Below are 20,428 nucleotides of genomic sequence, written 5' to 3'. Positions count from 1 at the left end.
TAATTAGTTTGTAGTTCAACTCAGATTCTAGTTACTGCACATAACAAAAAGACAGTTGCACATTTACTACTTCCAGTCACATGACAAAGTGCTCATCATTTCCACATCCGCAGATAGGCAAACAGACATTGCATAATAATAATGTTATTTATTTATTTATTTATATCACGTGTCCTTGTGCCAGCGACTGAAGACTAAAGTTCACCTTGAAAGAGAATGGCAGGCTATAAACCTGCTGTCAAGAATCTTATTTGCAAAGGAAGATGAACTGGCAGCCACATACTTTTTACTTTCTACTTTCATAACAAACAACCAATTATTTTTTGCACATTGGTTTCTCCAATATCTAAATCTCACTATGCATACTGCATATAAACAAAGCTTAATTTGTAAATCAGACCTGACAAAGGGATCTTGTATTCCCCTTAGTGTTCCATTAAAAAGTATCACCTCCAAAAAAAAGGAATATTATGCTTACCTGATAAATTTATTTCTTTTTTTGACACGATGAGTCCATGTATCATCTAATTACTACTGGGAATACCACTCCTGCCCTGCAGGAGGCGGCAAAGAGCACCACAGCAAAGCTGATAAATATCACCTCCCTCCCCTCCCACTCCAGTCATTCGACCAAAGTATAGGAGAGAAAGGAAGTAACAAGGTGCAGAGGTGTCTGAAGTTTATAATAACCCAACAACCTGTCTATTGAACAGGGCTGGCCGTGGACTCAATACCCAAGCTAGAGTACACAGATAAGGGAGGGACAAGACAGGTAACCTAAATGGAATTGCACCACTGCTTGAAGAACCTTTCTCCCAAAAGCGGCCTCAGCCGAGGCAAGTGTGTCAAATTTATAGAACTTTGAAAAAGTGTGGAGAGGACCAAGTTTCAGCCTTGTAAATCTGTTCCACAGAAGCTTCATTTTTGAATGCCCATGAGGAAGCAACAGCCCTCGTGGAATGAGCCGTAACTCGCTCTGGAGGCTGCTGTCCAGCAGTCTCATAGGCAAAACGTATGATACTCTTCAGCCAAAAAGAAAGAGTAGTAACCGTAGCTTTCTGTCTCTTACGTTTTCCAAAGAAAACCACAAACAAGGCAGAGGACTGACGAAACCACATCTAAATTGTGCAGAAGTCGTTCCTTCTGAGAAGGAGGATTAGGACACAAGGAAGGAACAACAATCTCCTGATTAATGTTCCGGTCAGAAACTACTTTAGGAAGAAATCCTAATTTTGTACGTAAAACTACCTTATCCGAATGGAAAATAAGATAAGGAGACTCATACTGCAATGCCAAGAGCTCCGACACTCTAGAAATCGCAACAAGATTTTTTTTTTTCCAAGATAACAACTTAATATCTAAGGAATGCATAGGCTCAAACGGAGCCCTTTGAATAACATTAACTAAATTAAGCCTCCAAGGAGGAGTAACTGGTTTAAATACGGGCCCGATTCTGACCAAGGCCTGACAAAAAGATTGCACGTCTGGTACATCCGACAGACGCTTATGTAACAAAATAGACAAGGCAGATATTTGACCCTTTAGAGAACTTGTCGATAATCCTTTCTCCAAGCCCTCTTGTAGAAAAGATAAAATTCTAGGAATCCTAACTCTACTCCATGAGCAGCCCTTGGATTCACACCAATAAAGTATTTACGCCATATCTTGTAATAAATTTTTCTAGTTACAGGTTTACGAGCCTGGGTCATGGTCTCTATGACCGATTCTGAAAAACCCCGCTTAAACAAGATTAAGCGTTCAAACTCCAAGCAGTCAGCTTCAGAGAAGCTAGATTTGGATGAAGGAATGGCCCTTGAAGTAGAAAGTCCTTCCTCAACGGTAGTCTCCAGGGTGGAAGAGATGACATGTCCACCAGATCTGCATACCAAATCCTGCGAGGTCAGGCCGGTGCAATGAGGATCACTAACGCATTCTCCTGCTTGATTCGAGCAATTACTCGAGGAAGAAGAGCAAACGGAGGAAAAATGTATGCTAGACTGAAGGTCCAAGGTACCGCCAGGGCATCTATCAGTACAGCCTGAGGATCCCTGGACCTTGATCCGTACCTCGGAAGCTTGGCATTCTGTCGAGACACCATAAGGTCCAAATACGGCTGACCCCACTTGAGAATCAGGCTGGAGAACCCTTCCGGATGGAGTTCCCACTCCCCTGGATGAAAGGTCTGCCTGCTCAGGAAGTCCCCCTCCCAGTTGTCCACCCCTAAGATGTGGATCGCCGACAGACAGCAAGAGAGAGACTCTGCCCACTGAATTATCTTGGTTACCTCTGTCATCGCTAAGGAACGCCGCGTTCCTCTCTGATGATTGATGTAAGCCATTGAAGTTATGTTGTCCAACTGGAACCTGATAAACCGGGCTAAGGCTAACTGGGGCCAGGCTAGAAGAGCATTGAAGATCGCTCTCAACTCCAGAATGTTTAGAGGAAGAACAGTCTCCGACTGAGTCCAAACTGCCCCCCATCCTAGAAAGCTGACGTCTTGTCACAATCACCCAAGAGGGTCAGCGAAAGCAGGTTCCCTGGGAGAGATGATCCTGAGACAACCACCATTGAAGCGAATCCCTTGTCTCCTGCTTCAGAAGAATTTGTGGAGACAAATCCGCATAATCTCCATTCCACTGACTGAGCATGTTTAACTGCAGAGTTCTGAGGTGGAAACGGGCAAACGGGATGATGTCCATTGCCGCCACCATCAGCCCGATTACCTCCATGCACTGAGCCACTGATGGCCGAGGAGTGGACTGAAGCACTAGACAAGAATCGAAAATCTTTGATTTCCTGACTTCTGTCAGAAAGATCTTCATTGATAGGGAATCTATTATGGTTCCCAAGAAAATTACCCTTGTATTTGGAACTAGGGAGCTCTTTTCCAAATTACCTTCCATCTGTGAGTTTGCAGGAAGGATAACAAAATTTCTGTGTGGAATCTTGCTTGTTGAAAGGATGGCGTCTGAACCAGAATATCATCCAGACAGGGCGCCACTGCAATGCCCCTTAATCGGGGCACCAGCAACAGAGATCCCAGAACCTTTGAGAAAATTCTGGGAGCTGTGGCAAGACTGAAAGGAAGGGCCATGAATTGGAAGTGTTTGTCTAGAAAGGCAAACCTTAGAAACTTGTGATGATCCCTGTGAATGGGAATATGCAGGTACGCATCCTTTAAATTCACTGCTGTCATAAATTGACCCTCTTGGACCAAAGGAAGAATGGAACGAACAGTTTCCATCTTCAAGGACGGTACTATGAAACATTTGTTTAGACTCTTGAGATCTAAAATTGGCCTGAAAGTTCCCTCTTTTTTTTGGGAACCACGAACAGATTGGAATAAAACCCAAAACCCTGTTCCTTTATTGGAACAGGAACTATCATTCCCAGGTCGAAGAGGTCTCTTACACAGTGTAAGAACGCCTCTTTGTCTGGTCTACAGATAATCTTAAAAGCAGAAACCTGCCTCTGGGAGGAAAACACTTGAACTCTAGCTTGTATCCCTGGGACACTATGTCTACCGCCCAGGGATCCTGAACATCTCTAACCCAAGCCTGAGCTAAGAAGGAAAGCCTTTTGCTTGTTTCTTTTATCCTGAGGGAGAAGATGACCCTTTCCTCCCGTAATATCAGAGATTATTTCCGTTAAACCTGGCCCAAACAAAGTCTTTCCCTTGCAAGGAATCGCCAAAAGTTTAGATTTAGATGGCACATCCGCAGACCAAGCTTTAACCATAAGGCTCTGCGGGCTTAAACAGAAAAACCTGATATTTTTTGATCCTAGTTTGATAACCTGTAGGGAAGCATCAGTAATAAAGGAATTAGCTAACTGAAGAGCTTTTATCCTATCCTGAATCTCATCAAGGGGAGTGTCTGTCCTGATAGAATCAGACAACACATCTAACCAATATGACGCTGCGCTAGCGACAGTAGCAATGCACACTGCAGGTTGGCATTGTAACCCCTGGTGTGCATACATCTTCTTGAGTAACTCCTCTAATTTTTTATCCATAAGATCCTTAAAAGGCACAACTATCCTCTATGGGTATAGTAGTTCTCTTGGCCAGAGTGGAAACTGCCCCTTTCACCTTGGGTACCGTTTGCCAAGACTCCTTGATAGAGTTTGCTATGGGAAACATCTTTTTAAATATAGGAGAAGGAGAAAAGGGGGTTATAGCCGGTCTCTCCCATTCCTTAGCAATGATCTCAGTAGCTCAATCTGGTACAGGAAAAACCTCCACCAAGAAAGGTACATCAAAATATTTGTTTAGCTTACTGGATTTCTCAGGATTAACTACGACCATGGAGTTGCAGTCATCCAATGTAGCTAAAACCAACTTGAGTAACAGACGGAGGTGTTCTAGATTAAACCTGAAGGATACAACTTTAGTATCAGCAAGAGGAATTACACTGTCAGAATCTGAAATTTTACCTTCAGATGCTACTAAGGTATCCTCCTCCTCAGGCATCTGGGAGGGGACATTTGAAATAGCAACAACTGCGTCAGAAACCTTGCTTGCTGAATGTCTGTTTTTCCTCTTACACTTTCCCTGCAACCTTGGGAAAGCAAACAACGCATCTGAGACTGCGGTAAACTTTGGGACGCTTGAGGAGAAAACTGCGACATAAATTGAACATTGTCATTAGATTCCTTAACAGCATCCTCTTTAGAAAATGTTGGCTCAGAAAAAAATTCTATCCCTATAGTTTAAAGTTCTCTCAATACATGAGGAACAGAAAGGGATTGGTGGTTCCACATTGGCATCAAAATACACAAAGAACAGGTGGCACCTTGCAGAGCCTCTTGGTCCATCTTGACTCACAATAAATCAAATTGTCATAAAAAGATTACATTTTATTAATAAAAGTCAAAAACATGGAATTTTAGAGAGATCTCATGGCTTGGTCGCATAGCCTCCTTTAAAATGACAATCCTGCCTAAAATTCTCTACTATTTCCGCTGTATCCCACTCAATATTCCTAGTAGCCTTATATGTAGACTCCAGTCCCTTGGCCAGAGCTACATTTGGGGTAGGTCCAAACCCTGCATAGCGGCGAAAATACTGCAGAGACGATATGAGCAGGGAGGGGTAGCTATGCCTAGTGTTCAAGGGTACTATGAAGCCGCACGGCTCTCCCACATTTCGGCGTGGGCGGATAGAGGTGAACTACAGGGATGGAAGAGCATAGAAGCGTCCAATCTTCCTACAGGACTGTCTGACCTACCCTGGATCCCCGAATATAGGTTAGATACTCTTGAGATCAAGAATGTTATTGTCAGGGACAACTTAAAAATATGGCAAAACCTCCGACATCTACCCGATATAGCTCCGCATCCCTCTCCTATACATTCTATCCCAGCCCTGCTTGCAGCATTGCCAGACACACAAATTTTGCAATGGGGTGGATGGGACCTACGCCAAGTCTCCCATTTTTATCTATCAGATACGCTGATTATTGCGAGTAATCTGGGTTCTATTGTGCAAAACCCTCCGTTGTGGGCCTTTTTTGAATATTCCAGACTGTACTCCTTCCTACTGTCCTGGGGATTCCCTAAAGCCTCAAGTAGACCGTTGACCACCTGGGAAAAGCTGTGGCAGTTAAAGACTAAAACTCCTAAAATCACATCCCATCACTATACAGGTATACCCCGCTCATACAGCGGGTTAGGGACCGGAGACCCGCTGTAAAAGTGAAAACCGCCATAAATGGAAACAAGGCAGTTTTAGCTTTCTTTTCACTTGCCAGTGTGTTTAAAGACTTGAAAACATGTTTGAACTAACACATATTAGGGGTACAATAGTGCTACGTTTAGTGTACTCTAATACAGATGACCTCTAATTCGGGTAGAATTTGGCAACTTAGGGCTTGGGAGGGTGACCTATCTAGGGCTATTATGGACAAGGACTTACTCCTAGCTGTGACTTTAACAAAAAAGACTGTACACTGTGCAAACACTATGGAATCTTACATGAAGCTGTTCCTGAGATGGTACTATATCCCTTCTAGGCTTTCACAGATGTTCCCATCATCTTCCCCCCTATGTTGGAGGGAATGTGGGCATAAGGGCTCCGACATTCACATATGGTGGGAGTGCCCTAAATTACTACCCACAAGGAACAAAATATCTGAACTCTGTTCAGCGCTTGGGTTGTCAATCCCATTGACTCCTGAGAAGGCTCTCATACATATATTTCCATGAAATATTCCGACTCCCTTATCCAAACTGGTAGTCTTTGTTCTAGCAGCCATGAAATTGGCGATAGCTTGCATATGGAAACAACCTCAACCTCCAGACGTTGCAACCGTAACTTCTATAATTTAATTTTATGCCTGTATGGAAAAAAGCTTTTACTCTAGTCTGGACAAAGAGGATCTGTATTGGCGGATTTGGGACCCTTGGTTTGTTTATCAAGAGGACCAAAGACAAGTACATAACGGTATTCCTAGACTTTCCCTTTAAAATAAGGTGCAATTCAAATCCCACTACTGAGGCCATCCTTTCACCTTTCCCACCTGTCTTCTCCCTACTATGAGACTATTTCCTTCCCTTCTCCATCCTCCCCCTTCCCCCTCTCTCCTTTGATTGCTTGCCCCGTCTGGCGACGCCCATCACAGTTAAATCTAGGTATTATCAAAAGAGGTTTATTTAATTATAATTATCAGCTGACTTTTCTTGTCCACTGAAAAACCCCTGGTTATGGTACTGTGATAGTTTACGCACTTGAACTATGTCTAAAATTTAGTCTAGCATGATAGGCTACTTTACTCTAGAAAATCCTGTCTATGTTTAGCCTAAAAATCTACTTACATCCATGGTATTGTATATTGAATATGTCGCCTAGTAACTGTTAGACCTTTGATTTTGCACGTTATCAACGAAAATGTTGTCATTTCGATGTGTTTATTCTACAATAAAAAAAATATTTATAAAAAAAAAAGTCAAAAACATAAAAAAACGTTACTGTCACTTTAAAATTTTAAACTCTAACTTTTTTACTCTATTATAACCTTTAAGTGTAGAAAAGGCCTAAAACACTTAAATAACCCTGCAGAACACCTCTACACCTCAGCAGTACTTTGCTGAGGTGCCTACCTTCCTCTGAGCAGGAGCCGATACCTCACAAGCACAACCGGAACCTAGCAGCAGCTGCAGAAGTAGGGCTCCGGATCTAAACACGCATATAGGATAGTAAATGCATAGTTTCCAAGGAAGATGCACAAATTCACCCCACAATGTTTTCAGGAAGTGAATCGAAAAGGCGCACATACAAATGCCGCTTCCTTAGTACCCCCCATCGTGGACGTGCCAATAAGTCATCTCCCGGTCACGTATTATTAGTTATGAAACCACCGGGAGATGTGAAACCACCACATTTTGAAAACCAGCCCCAGTGCCTGCATATAAGCTGCCCATAGTGTCTCCTAAGTCCCTAGGAGAATCTGTGCCCATAAAAATAAAGAGCCTAATTTCAATGAGGTTTGTCCCATATTATTAAATAAAGTGCCCAACCTTTTTTCTGAGTTACTGACTACCCCCAGAAAATAAGCCAGCACTTACCTCATATTCTGCCTGACAGCAAAGGCAGCTCCCAGGTTTGAGAGGTCCTCTTCCTCACATACACCTGTGAAACAAAAGAAAGTCCTGAGTAATATCCCTCAGGTTTTCTTGGTTAGGGCAGCATCAGAATATGGGAGGCGCAGTGAGAATTATGTCCCACAAGTTCCCATTGCTCTAAAGCCACCACTGCTCTACTGAAGAGACTGATATGGACTACGGCTACATCCTATAACAAAGCAGCACAATCTTGTACTACTTAAAAAATAATAAACTTGATTGAAGAATCTTTTTCTAACACCTAACTTTACCACTTTCTTACACTAACGTAGGCAAATAGAATGACTGGAGTGGGAGGGGAGGGAGGTGATATTTATCAGCTTTGCTGTGGTGCTCTTTGCTGCCTCCTGCAGGGCAGGAGTGGTATTCCCAGTAGTAATTAGATGATCCGTGGACTTATCGTGTCATCATAAAGAAAGAAAAAAAAAATGTTTCCAGAAAGGATTTTGGCTTTCTTATAAAGGGACTGAACAAGGGACATTAAACACCTCTTTCTTTTCTATAACAACTGTGGTCTGTTCCAAACTTACTAAAGAGGCCAAAAAGGAAAGTCTATCACCTGGGTTTTCAAAATGCTACAAGTCATAATCCAGGTATTTGATTTGCAGATTACTGAATTTGATCTTTGGCCTCTTACAATTCAGGCCTCTGGATAAGATGAAGTATTTGATATGTCAACAATGTGTCTTAGAACATTTTTTTTTCTACATCTAATTTTTTTGTATAACACTTTCAGAAGACTTCTACATACTGAGAATCAAGCCCCTATACTAGAATATGAGGCAGGGAAGGAATTTATATAAATATACGCTAAATGGACAAAATGATGACAGCTAACCATCACAAGCTTGTTGGACAAACCATTCCAATCCATGGGCATTAATATGCAGTTACCCCCCCGCTCCCACACGCACACACACAGTTGGGCCAGTAACATAACAGTCACAACTCTTCTGGGAAAGCTTCCCACAATATTTTGGGAGCGTGTCAGTGAGAATTTGTGCCCTTTCAGCCAAAAGAGCATTTGTGAGGTCCGGTAATGATGTTCGATGAGAAGGTCCTGCTCACAGTCAGTGTTCCATTTCATCCCAAAGGTGGGGCTGATGTCAGGGCTCTGTGCAGGCCACCCTAATTCCTCCCCACCACACTCATCAAATCATGTCTTCATGGACCTTGCTTTGAACATAGGAACACAGGGTCTTCCTAAAACTGTTGCCACAAAGTTGGAAGAACCCAATTGTCCAAATTATCTTTGTATCCCATAGCGTTAAAAATGGACAGTAAAGTAAAATTTAAAACTTTCATGATTCAGATAGAACATGTAATTTTAAACAACTTTCCAATTTACTTCTAATACCTAATTTGCTTGATTATCTTGGTATCATTTGTTTAAACGCATACCTAGGTAGGCTCAGGAGCAGCAATAACTACTGGGATTTAGATGATCGGTGGGTCACATATATGTTTCTAGTCATTGGCTAACACAATGTTTTCAGATAGTTACCGGTAGTGTATTGCTGTTCCTTCAACAAAAGACACCAAGACAACAAAGCAACTTTGATAATAGAAGTAAATTGGAAAGTTGTTTAAAATGCTATGCTCTGATCTGAATTATTAAAGGAAAATGTTGTTTTTCAAGATGGGCCTTCACTGGAACTGAGGAGCCTAGCCCAAACCATTATCTCTCCACCAAACTTTAAAGTAGGCTCTATGCATTCCTGTAGGTACCCTACTCCTGACATTCACCACACCCAAATTCTTCCGTCACACTGCCAGATAGTAAAGTGTGATTCAGCATTACAGAGAACACATATCACTGCTCCAGTGGTGGAGTTTTTACAGCACTGCAGCCAACAATTGGCATTGCACAAGTTTATGTAAGGTTTGTGTATAGCGGTTTGGCCACGGAAACCCAATCATGAAGTTTCCATCACACAGTTCTTGTGCTGATGTTGCTTCCAGATGCAGTTTAGAACTCTGTAGTGAGTGATGCAACAGATGACAGGCAATTCTTATGCACTGCTCGCTTCAGCACTGAGTTTGTCTGGTCTACCATTTTGTGTCTGATCTGTTGTTGCTCCTAGACTCTTCCACATTACAATAACAGCATTTACATTTGACCAGGGCAGATCTAGTAAGGCAGAAATGTACCAAACTGAATTGTGGAAAAGGTGTCATGCTATGCCATGTTTAAAGTCACTGAGCTCTTCAGCACAACCCATTGTACTGCCAATGTTTGTCTATGTAGATGTCATGGCTATGTGCTAGACTTTGTGCACCTGCTAGCAATGGACGTGGCTAAAACACTTGAAATCAATAATTAGTAGGGTGTCCACTTATTGGCCATATAGTGTATATATTGACATTTTGGAACCAACAGTAACAATTGAGGAGCTTTGGCTACCTCTTTTTGTCAAGCCCCAATCTAATACCAGTAAAAATATTTACTGAAACAATTAAAACCTCTGTTCTAGTATGAAGATCTGTGCCCCTAAATGTTTTTATTATTATTTATTTTTTTAACGCTAACAGGAAGTGCAACTGGGCCTGATTGTTCACTCGGAGATAAGCACTCATTTATTGGTGGAAAGTGACACACCTCACAAACATAAAAACAACAAATGTACAGAAACATCCATATTAAATAAATTATATGAACTCTTCTAACAAAAAAACAAAAACTGCTTTTTCCCCTTTTACCCCCCTAAGACGTACAGAACAGCGGTACTGCCTGAGATATTAAAAAGTATCGCTACAAGCGCCTGTGCCTCGGACGTAGGTGAAAATGACATGCACAGTTTGCAGGGCAATCCTTTGTCACACCTTTCACTCCAACTGACTATACACAGCTTCAAATGCAAATATATGAATAACAACTTATATATATATATATATATATATCTAAAACTTTGCTGTTTAAGGACAGTCAATTTCTGGTGACTTGGTTAAACGGTGTGATAAAGTGTTACTAACGTAAGATTTATGTGAAGTTAACTGTAATTTTGCATGTTTTTATTTCAATTTTATAAAAAGGTAAAAACAACTTTGTCAACCATACGAAAATTCTGCTATAGAACTAGAAAATAAACCTTATCAATATGTTGTGACCAGTCATACACATAAAATGGCAGCTGTTTGTTCACAGCATTCCACTTTTATCACAGTATCACTGACTAGAATTTGTAGAACTGCATTTTTTGTTTGTTTTTTTAATTCCAACAACTAGCAATCAGTGCGCCGGGACATTTTTTAGGAATTCAACCCTATACACTGCTGGAAGATTCAACCAATAAGAAATCCTAATTAAGTTGTCAAAGCTAGAATCTGCTGGTGACCAATTAGTATGATTCTTCACCCCTAGTAGGTAATGTATCATTTTTAAAGTGACAGATAACTCACATTTTAATAAGAAAAGGCAACATTTAACCATGTTACAGTAATTTTCATGAAAAAATGCTGTTTAAATTTAAAGTGAGACTAAAAGGAAATGCATGATTGTGTACAGCTGAATCCAAGGACTTTAGTGCTCACTGACTGACAGAGACAACGCCCACTGAAAGAAAAAAAAAAAACTAGTTGGTTTATTTAGCACAGCAACATCCATTTTCAAAGATCAAAGCACTGTTTTACACTTTGAAACATTGTCTTTTAAATGGAAAAGAGAAAATGTTTGTGTTTCATGTCCCTTAAATACAGGACACTGTTTTTAAGTGGAGATAAAGATTTAATAAAATAAAAAAAGGGTGTGGTTTGTTTTCTGAAAGCGTACTCCTGCCCCGATTATCATATTATCAATAATAAAAGACAAGAAGTAGTGCATACAGTGACAAACCTACAAATGCGAGCAGGGAAAACACTTAGCATTTGCAGGGCCCTGGGCAAGACACATTTGCGGGGCCCCACAGCCCAGCACTCTAATTCCCCTCCCCATAGATACCCTGCCCCCTCTATGCCCCCCCCCACGTCCCAACATTTAGTGTTACCTATATAAAGAATAACAGTATATATTTACATCTCCTGATAGCATAAACACTTCAGTTTTCAGTAAAATGTAAGGTTTTATTGTATTATCACTACATGATTACTGCTTGGCAATGATATGCAAAACTTGGAAGATGAATTAAAAAATGTTATCCAATATGGATCTAACTATTAAAGGACTGTAAATGTAAAACTGCAGTAAGTGCAATAAACGTCTTGCCTAAAAACAAAAAAAATTTTTTTTACTTGAATCAAAATCTCCTCTGTTGACAAAGGAAAACTTCTCCTGACTGGTGCAGCATCATAGGATTGTTGACTAATCCCAACCTTCTTAACCCCTTAACAGCCAGACTTATATGTCTACATCGAAACAAAGTTCCAGTGTAAACAAATAAGTTAAAAATTGACAACGCAATTGTTCATGCGATCGCGTGATTTCAATAATGGGATTGTGTCGGGGGGGGGGGGGGGGGGGGGAGTGCCTATGACACTAGGCACGCCCTCCAGCCCACAATCCCATTAGGGAAGCACCTTTGGCTTTAATACAGCCAAAAGGCTAGGACGTTCTATGCCGTCCTAAGGCCATTAAAGCCCAGTTTGGTTAGGAAGGCATAGAACGTCTTAAGGGCATTAAGGGGTTAAAGTGATGGTAAAGTTTCAAATTCGTATAATCAGATGCAAAAAATATTTTAGATGGACTTTAAATTCATACATTCTAATGAAAATATGCTACAACTTACTTTTTAATACAGCAATGAAGTTCTAATTAATAAAAAAATGGTGTGAGTGCCGTATGGCTAGAGCACCAATTGGAGAACAGTCAAAACTTTAGCTCACACACAAAATATACTTTTGAAGTCTGCGGCCGGAGCACTGGGTATTAGAATTTAATTGCTATATTAAAAAGTAAGTTATAGTGTATCTTTATTAGAATGGATTAATTAAAAGTACATCTAAAAAATTGTTTCCTATTTCTGATTATAGGAGTTATAAACTTTACCATCACTTTAATCATGTAGTTAAGAGATGAAATGTACCACACTCCTGTAATGGCATTCCATGTATTAATTTATGTGTATATATATGTATATATTAAATTCTCATAGTATGGATGACTCAGATCTGAAGGTTCCCTTGTCCATTATTTCTAATGAATATTATGATACCTTTAAAGTGATGGTAAACTTGATCATTACAGAACATTATTATTATTATAATTATACTTTATTTATGAAGCGCCATCATATTCCGAAGCGCTGTCCATGGATACAGATCATTTAAATAAAACAATAGTATAAAACTTCTAAGACTAAGAGACAGGACAGAATTTACAAACACATACAGGAGGAATCGAGGGCCCTATTCCCGTGGGAACTTACAATCTAGAAGGGTAGGAGGTTGAGAAACAGGAGGTGAGGACTGCAAGATTGAGAAAGATGTTAATGCAGAGTTAGAGGAGGGAAATGTGAAATGTGTTAGATAAAAGGAATATTATTGAGTTGGGTGGTAGGTTTCTCTGAACAGAAAAGTCTTCAGAGAGCATTTAAAGGAAGAAAGATTAGGGCAAAGACTGACAGCACGAGAGAGAGTGTTCCAGAGGGTAGGTGCTGCACGACAGAAATCCTGCAGTCTAGCATGAGAAGAGGTGATAGTTGCGGATGCAAGGAGCATGTCATTGTTGGATCTTAGTGGGCGGGCTGGAGTATACTTGTTGATTAGAGAGGATAGGTAGAGGGGAGCGGAGTTGGTGAGCGCTTTGTATGCAAGGGTGAGAATTTTGAATTTAACATATCAGTGTAACTATAATATAAATCCATTAAATTAGGGAGTGTGTGCACTCTACAATTGATATAAATATAAAGACCAGGTGCCTGCAGTCATAAAGCAGTATATACAATATGATAAATAAGAAAAGACATAGCCATTATTGTCTATGGCTATGCAAAAGAATGACAAGGCGGCACTCAAAGGTCAAAGAAAATAAGTGGTTTATTTTGCTTAAATCCCTGTTTCAAGGGACATTGATTCACCCCAAAACATATACGTGCAATTAAAATGAGGAATTAAACATTACCAGGCCTGGTATACATAACAGTTCTAACACATAGTTACCAAACATATCCAGAAAGCACATAAGTGTAACAACACGCTTCCTTAAAAATAATAATAAAACTATGTTTCTAATTTTGCAACAATGTTGCCATTAGATAATGAGAAACAAATGTCCCAGAATCGGAGCACTTAGGGCTCCATATACTAAGCCTTCAATTCATCCGTCATTTTAAGGTGTCATGAACGTCATAGTAGTCGCGGGAATATAATTTTGCTCCTATAAATGTACAACTTTTCTAAACAACTTTATTATTGTTCCCAAACATTATTGTTCCAAATGATCTTCAATCTCTCGATACAGGTGTAATATCGATTCACGATCAAGCCGGAATCTTTGTATGATCTCTCGGTCAGAAAGGCCGTGCAAACCAACCCATGGAAGGAATACACGGGGGACACGAACTCTCCTCCTTCTAACGATACGATTAGCTACATTTCCAGTATTCTGTCTTCTAGCCCGGATTTGCATCACACAGAGAATAAACAAAAACAGAATTCTCTCCATAGCTGCTGAAATGAACAATGTAAGTACAATGCTGATATTACTGCCCTTTATATATGTCTAGACTGGCGTCTAGAGGGACTTTCCTATTGTTTTGTACCTTGCCCGCCACCTAAAAGGTGGCGAGGCAAAAATAACGAGGTGGGGGTGGAGATTGACGCAAGCGGACAAATAGATTTTTTAGTACATTCGTTTTTGGCGAGTTGGTGGTCAAATGTGTCTAATTACAGTAAAAAATGGAGTGGTAGCGAGGTTTGGCGGATAAGAACGCTCGCAATTTTAAAGATGCGAGTTTTAACATAATTGACTGCTTTGTACATATCAGTTTGCGAGTTTTGACACGAGATTTGTTGCAGGTAGCTCGCTGACTGCTTAGTACATGGAGCCCTTAGTGTATATAACACGCTCCTTAATAATGGATAGATTGCCACAAGAAAGTTCCAGTGTTCCTGTGTAAACCAGCTGATAACATGAGCAGCCTCACCACAACTCGCGGTAAATTCCTTTAGCCCCCACATATGCCTGTTTACATCTTGGCCTGTGGGAGGCTCGAGAAATTTTCTCGTTCTTTGAATCCCTGGTGGAGGCGCATGTGGCACTCTAGCTTCGTTTTGTGGATGACATCCTACTTCTCTGGAGAGGCAGCAGGGATCTTTTGGAGAACTTTTTGAGCATTTTGAATACAGATAATGGATATAACATTTTCCTCACTAGTGAAATTAGCCGTTATAAAGCTATATTTTTGGATTTATCCATTATTAAGGAAGGGAGACATCTAGTTACCAGGGTACATCGAAAGTCAACAGCCACAAACAGTCTTTTACATGCAAGTAGCCATCATCCTGAAAGTTTAAAAACCTGGGATACCGGTGGGTCAGTTCCTCAGATTAAGGAGGAACTGCTCTGATGTCGATGATTTTGAAAAGCAAGCTAGAGACATGTCCCGAAGGTTTTTAGAGAGAGGTTACTCGAAAAGACAGGTAAAAAGAGCATGGGCACAAGCTAGAAATAGTGCAAGAAATGACTTGCTGTATAAAAAACATGTAGCAAGGGAAGATGCCGATAAGGTACGATTGATTACAAGGTTCAATTCACATTGGGGTAAATTGAGGTGCATAATGAAAAAATATTGGCATATGTTAACCATTGATGCTGAGCTAAAAGAATATGTAGGAGACTATCCACTCTTAACAGCACGCAGAGCTTTGAGCCTTAAGGATAAGCTGGTACAGAGTGAATACAGTAGGAAAAAACCTACATCTACATGGCTGAGTGAAAGAGGTAAATGGCAGGGCTGTAGCCCTTGTGGACATTGTGTGTATTGCAGGTTCATTCAGAAAACCTGCAAATTTGAAACCACAACAGGTAGACAGTATAAGATAAAACAATTGGATTACCTGTAACAGCACAGGAGTCATTTACCTCTTACACTGTTCATGTCCCCTTTACTATATAGGGAAAACCAAACGTGACCTGAAAGACCGAGTGAGGGAGCATAGGGATGACATCAAGAACAAGGTTCAAGACAGTCCAGTGGCCAGGCACTTTGAAAAGTATCATAATTCAGATTTTACAATTATGAAAGTGACAGGGATACAACATATCAAACAGCACCGTCGAGGTGGTGATGTAGCTACAATGTTACTCCAAAATGAATCCCGTTGGATCTATCGATTAGATACACTGGCTCCAAAAGGTCTCAATGAAAAAATAGATTTCTCATGCTTTCTTTAGGGGGGTCTATCTTTATAAAAGGTTTATTTATGAAATTCTGGCAAGCTATAGAAGGGCATAATGGTTGAACTTTATAACCTCTTCCATGTTTTTTTAAAAAGTGTCAAGAGCTATGTTACAATGTGTCTAGTGGGAGCTAGATTGCCATTTCCAGAAACACATTTCCCCGTTTTTCTGTTTGCGCAGTGATAAGAATTGAAATGTATGTGCGCAAATTGTGTCTTAATATGTTCTTGATATAGTTGCTGTATTGTGATGTTCTGTGAAAATGTTAATTAGTATTAGAACAGTATATAAAGGCTGTGTCAGCCACTATCAAGCATCCGATGAAGCCCTGAGGTCAGCCCACAAAGGGGAGGGGCGAAACGCGTCATGCCTGATGTTTCATGAGAGCGGCAACTTTTGAAGTAGAGGAATAACTTACCTGGCAACGGTTAATGGAGTGTCCGTGTTCAAGGTGAATTTGTTTTACCAGCGTATACAACAGCAGCCTTGGTGCTTTTAAGCTTCTTTCTTGCAATCGAAAAGGTGCAGTGATAGAGAGGAGCCCATTGTGCCGTGGATACACCAGAATCCGGTGCTGCTTAAACCCAGCTTGTCTTGGAACGGATATGGTGGAAATACATCCAGCAGGCTAAAGGAATTTACCGCGAGTTGTGGTGAGGCTGCTTATATGTTATCAGCTGGTTTACACAGGAACACTGGAACTTTCTTGTGGCAATCTATCCATTATTAAGGAGCGTGTTATATACACTAAGTGCTCCGATTCTGGGACATTTGTTTCTCATTATCTAATGGCAACATTGTTGCAAAATTAGAAACATAGTTTTATTATTATTATTAAGGAAGCGTGTTGTTACACTTATGTGCTTTCTGGATATGTTTGGTAACTATGTGTTAGAACTGTTATGTATACCAGGCCTGGTAATGTTTAATTCCTCATTTTAATTGCACGTATATGTTTTGGGGTGAATCAATGTCCCTTGAAACAGGGATTTAAGCAAAATAAACCACTTATTTTCTTTGACCTTTAAGTGCCGCCTTGTCATTCTTTTGCATAGCCATAGACAATAATGGCTATGTCTTTTCTTATTTATCATATTGTATATAATATAAATCCAATCCCACTTTCATTCATGATTTTTTCTTCTATATTATAGTTTTCTTACTGTTAATAGCTCTGATTTACTGCTACCACTCCTCAGATCTACACTTTTTTTTTTTTTTAATTCATTAACGTTTCTTCATCCACCCAAATTATTTTCTGGCCTTTAGGCAGCACAGTTAGGGATCCGTAGGAAAAAAGAAGCATGTGCACAATTGATCCAAGGGGCGTGCTGTGAAAGGAGCTGACCACCTAAAGGCCAGAAAATCAATTGACCAAATTAAGAAACAACACTATAAAAAAAAAAAAAAAAAGTGTGTCGATCAATTCCTGGGAGGAGGAGCGATAGGAGTAAATTGGAGCGATTAGCAGTAACAACACTTTTATTTAGATAGAAAGAAAAAAAATCATGAATGAAAGTTGGGTTGGATTTATATCATAGTTACACTGATAACACAAATTGTGTTTTAGAAAAAATAATGTTGTCTTATATATATAAGATAATATATATGTATTCTTGACATTATAATATTTTAAAATAGTAGGCTTGTTTATGGTGTAATATTTTTTCACAAAAATTCTAAATGCAATAATCTAACCCTATTCTTATAACATGTTTGTAAATATGTTTATGAGATGTAAAAAAAAAATACAATACACGTGTATCTGACTACCAAAAACAGTGGGAATCGCTCATTTATATACGTATATATAGGTGTGTGTGTATTTGAGTGCTACAGAAATTTCTTATACATAATGCATGGTGGATCAAAGCAATAGCTGCTTGTGTCCAACTGTCTTCTTTAGTGTTGATTATATATATCTTGTCATTGAATATAAGTGAGTATTACTGAGTAATAAACACCATAGGTATCAATGCATATTTGCGGTATGTGTGTACGTCCTTCTGTATATTTAAACAAATATTGATAGTATTGATGTATTTGTGCTTGGCTGTATGCAGATAACAGGACCGATATGTATACATAGTCATACGATATAGATATATATATATATATATATATATATATATATATATATATATATATATATATATATATATATATATATACAGATAACTGCAATGACGTATAGTACATATAAAACCTGTGTGCAGTTAGTAGGTGCATATAAACCAAATATATCTATCTGGTCTCCACATCAGCGCATGCGCCTACACTTCACACATCTGCCTAATGATAAAGAATACCGATTTGCGAGTGGCACTCACCTGAAATGGGTTGTCTATATCGCCAAACGGATTCACCGGGTCTGGCTGCGCCATGTTTTGCTGCCTACGGTACCCGGCTCCACAATTACGTCTGATTGGTTAAGGTTAGTACCAGGAAGAGAAGAACTCATCACATGACATAACTAAGCACACCCACTTCATAATCACTGTCATGTGATAATTGTTTGATAGGAAAGGCACGTGATTCTGAATTTACGCTATCTCAATCTCTCGTTATCCTCAAATCCGAAATGTGAGCACGTCATGGGAAGATGAGTTAAAAACAGCAGCTACATGAGAAAAGTGACACAGGGGTGGTTAAGAGATAGTAACACTACCGTGGGAAAAAAATACGTTAAAGATAAAGGGGCATGAAAGCTAAAAATGTTTCTGTTAATGCGACATAAAAGTGCCAAAATACAATGCTAAGGAACATTTTATTATTGCTTGCTGTTACTTGCATATATAACTATGTAACACATAGTGAAAGACCGCTTTACTGCAGCAATGCACTACTAGTTAAATACATCTGGAGAGCCAATAACAAGAGGCATATGTATGTAGCCACAAATCACTAGCTAGCACCCTCCCAGTACTGCATTGTTGTGCCTGAGCCTACCCAAGTATGCATTTTCAACAAACTATACAAAGAATGTAGGTAAAATCTGAGTTTAGCGTTCTAAATTATTTTCTCTGCCATATAGAAGTAAAATAATGCTATGGCCTAGAAATTAATTTAGAACGCTAAACTCAGATTTTAACAAGAATGTATAAATGATAATAGATGTAAATTGAAATGGTTAATATAATTGCATGCTCTATCGGAACCATTAAGTTTAATTTTGACTTTTAAGTTCATTTAAACAGAAGGGCAGGGCAATGTAAACATATTTTGATAAATGATTGCTCTTATTTTTTTTTTTGTTGAATTAAAAACTATTTTTGTAAAATAAATTTATTGTGTTTAGTTACAACCAACCATGCTTAGAATTTTATTTTCCTTAGGAGACAGTGGTGCTGTCTTGTGGTAGTTCTATTATATGAAAAGGAAGTAGCATGAATGAAAGCAAATTATCAGATAGATTACGAGTTTTGCGTTATGAGGGGTGCGGTGCTAACTTGCACGTCATTGTCACCGCTCACTTACCTACAGCGCTTATATTACATGTTTTCATAAACCCGGCGTTATCAAGCAAGAAGTGAGCATAGAGCAAAATTGAGCTCCATACCGCACTCCAATACCAGCGCTGCTTAAGGCAGCGGTGAGCTTGTTTTACATGCTCATGCACGATTTCCTCATAGACATCAATGGGGAGAGCCGGCTGAAAAATAGCCTAACACCTGCAATAAAGCAGCGTAAAGCTCCGTAACGCAGCCCCATTGAAATCCTATGGGGAAATTAAATTTATGTTTACACCTAACACCCTAAAATGAACCCCCGAGTCTAAACACCCCTAATCTTACACTTATTAACCCCTAATCTGCCGCCCCCGACATCGCTGACACCTACATTATACTTATTAACCTCTAATCTGCTGCCCCCAACATCACCGCCACCTACATTATACTTATTAACCCCTAATCTGCTGCCCCAACGTCGCCGACACCTTTATTTCACTTATTAACCCCTAATCTCCCGCCCCAATGTCGCCGTAACCTACCTACACTTATTAACCCCTAATCTGCAGCTCCGGACATCGCCGCCTCTATAATAAACATATTAACCCCTAAACCGCCGCACTCCCACTTCGCAAACACTAGTTAAATATTATTAACCCCTAATCTGCTGCCCCTAACATCGCCGCCACCTACCTACATTTATTAACCCCTAATCTGCCGCCCCCAACGTCGCCGCCACTATACTAAATTTATTAACCCCTAAACCTAAGTCTAACCCTAACAACCCCTAACTTAAATATAATTAAAATAAATCTAAATAAAAATTGCTATCATTACCTAAATAATTCCTATTTAAAACTAAATACTCACCTGTAAAATAAACCCTAAGCTAGCTACAATATAACTAATAGTTACATTGTAGGTAGCTTAGGGTTTATTTTTATTTTACATGCAAGTTTGTATTTATTTTAACTAGGTAGAATAGTTACTAAATAGTTATTAACTATTTACTAACTACCTAGTT

At 39.6% G+C, this 20,428-nt stretch overlaps 1 protein-coding gene across 1 annotated transcript in view; it reads right to left on the bottom strand.

Moving 5' to 3' along the window:
- SCAMP3 (secretory carrier membrane protein 3) overlaps nt 1-18,436 on the bottom strand; it is a 154,442-nt gene extending 136,006 nt beyond the window's left edge. The window contains exon 1 of the mRNA XM_053703329.1: nt 18,286-18,436. Coding sequence (XP_053559304.1) covers nt 18,286-18,339 — 54 coding nt within the window. The 5' untranslated portion in view covers nt 18,340-18,436. The remainder of the gene's footprint in view (nt 1-18,285) is intronic.
- Nucleotides 18,437-20,428: the final 1,992 nt, after the last annotated feature.

Source organism: Bombina bombina, chromosome 1, assembly GCF_027579735.1.
Source record: "Bombina bombina isolate aBomBom1 chromosome 1, aBomBom1.pri, whole genome shotgun sequence".
NCBI classification, from domain to species: domain Eukaryota; kingdom Metazoa; phylum Chordata; class Amphibia; order Anura; family Bombinatoridae; genus Bombina; species Bombina bombina.
Note: the sequence above shows the minus strand (reverse complement) of the source record. Positions and strands in the feature narration are given on the sequence as shown.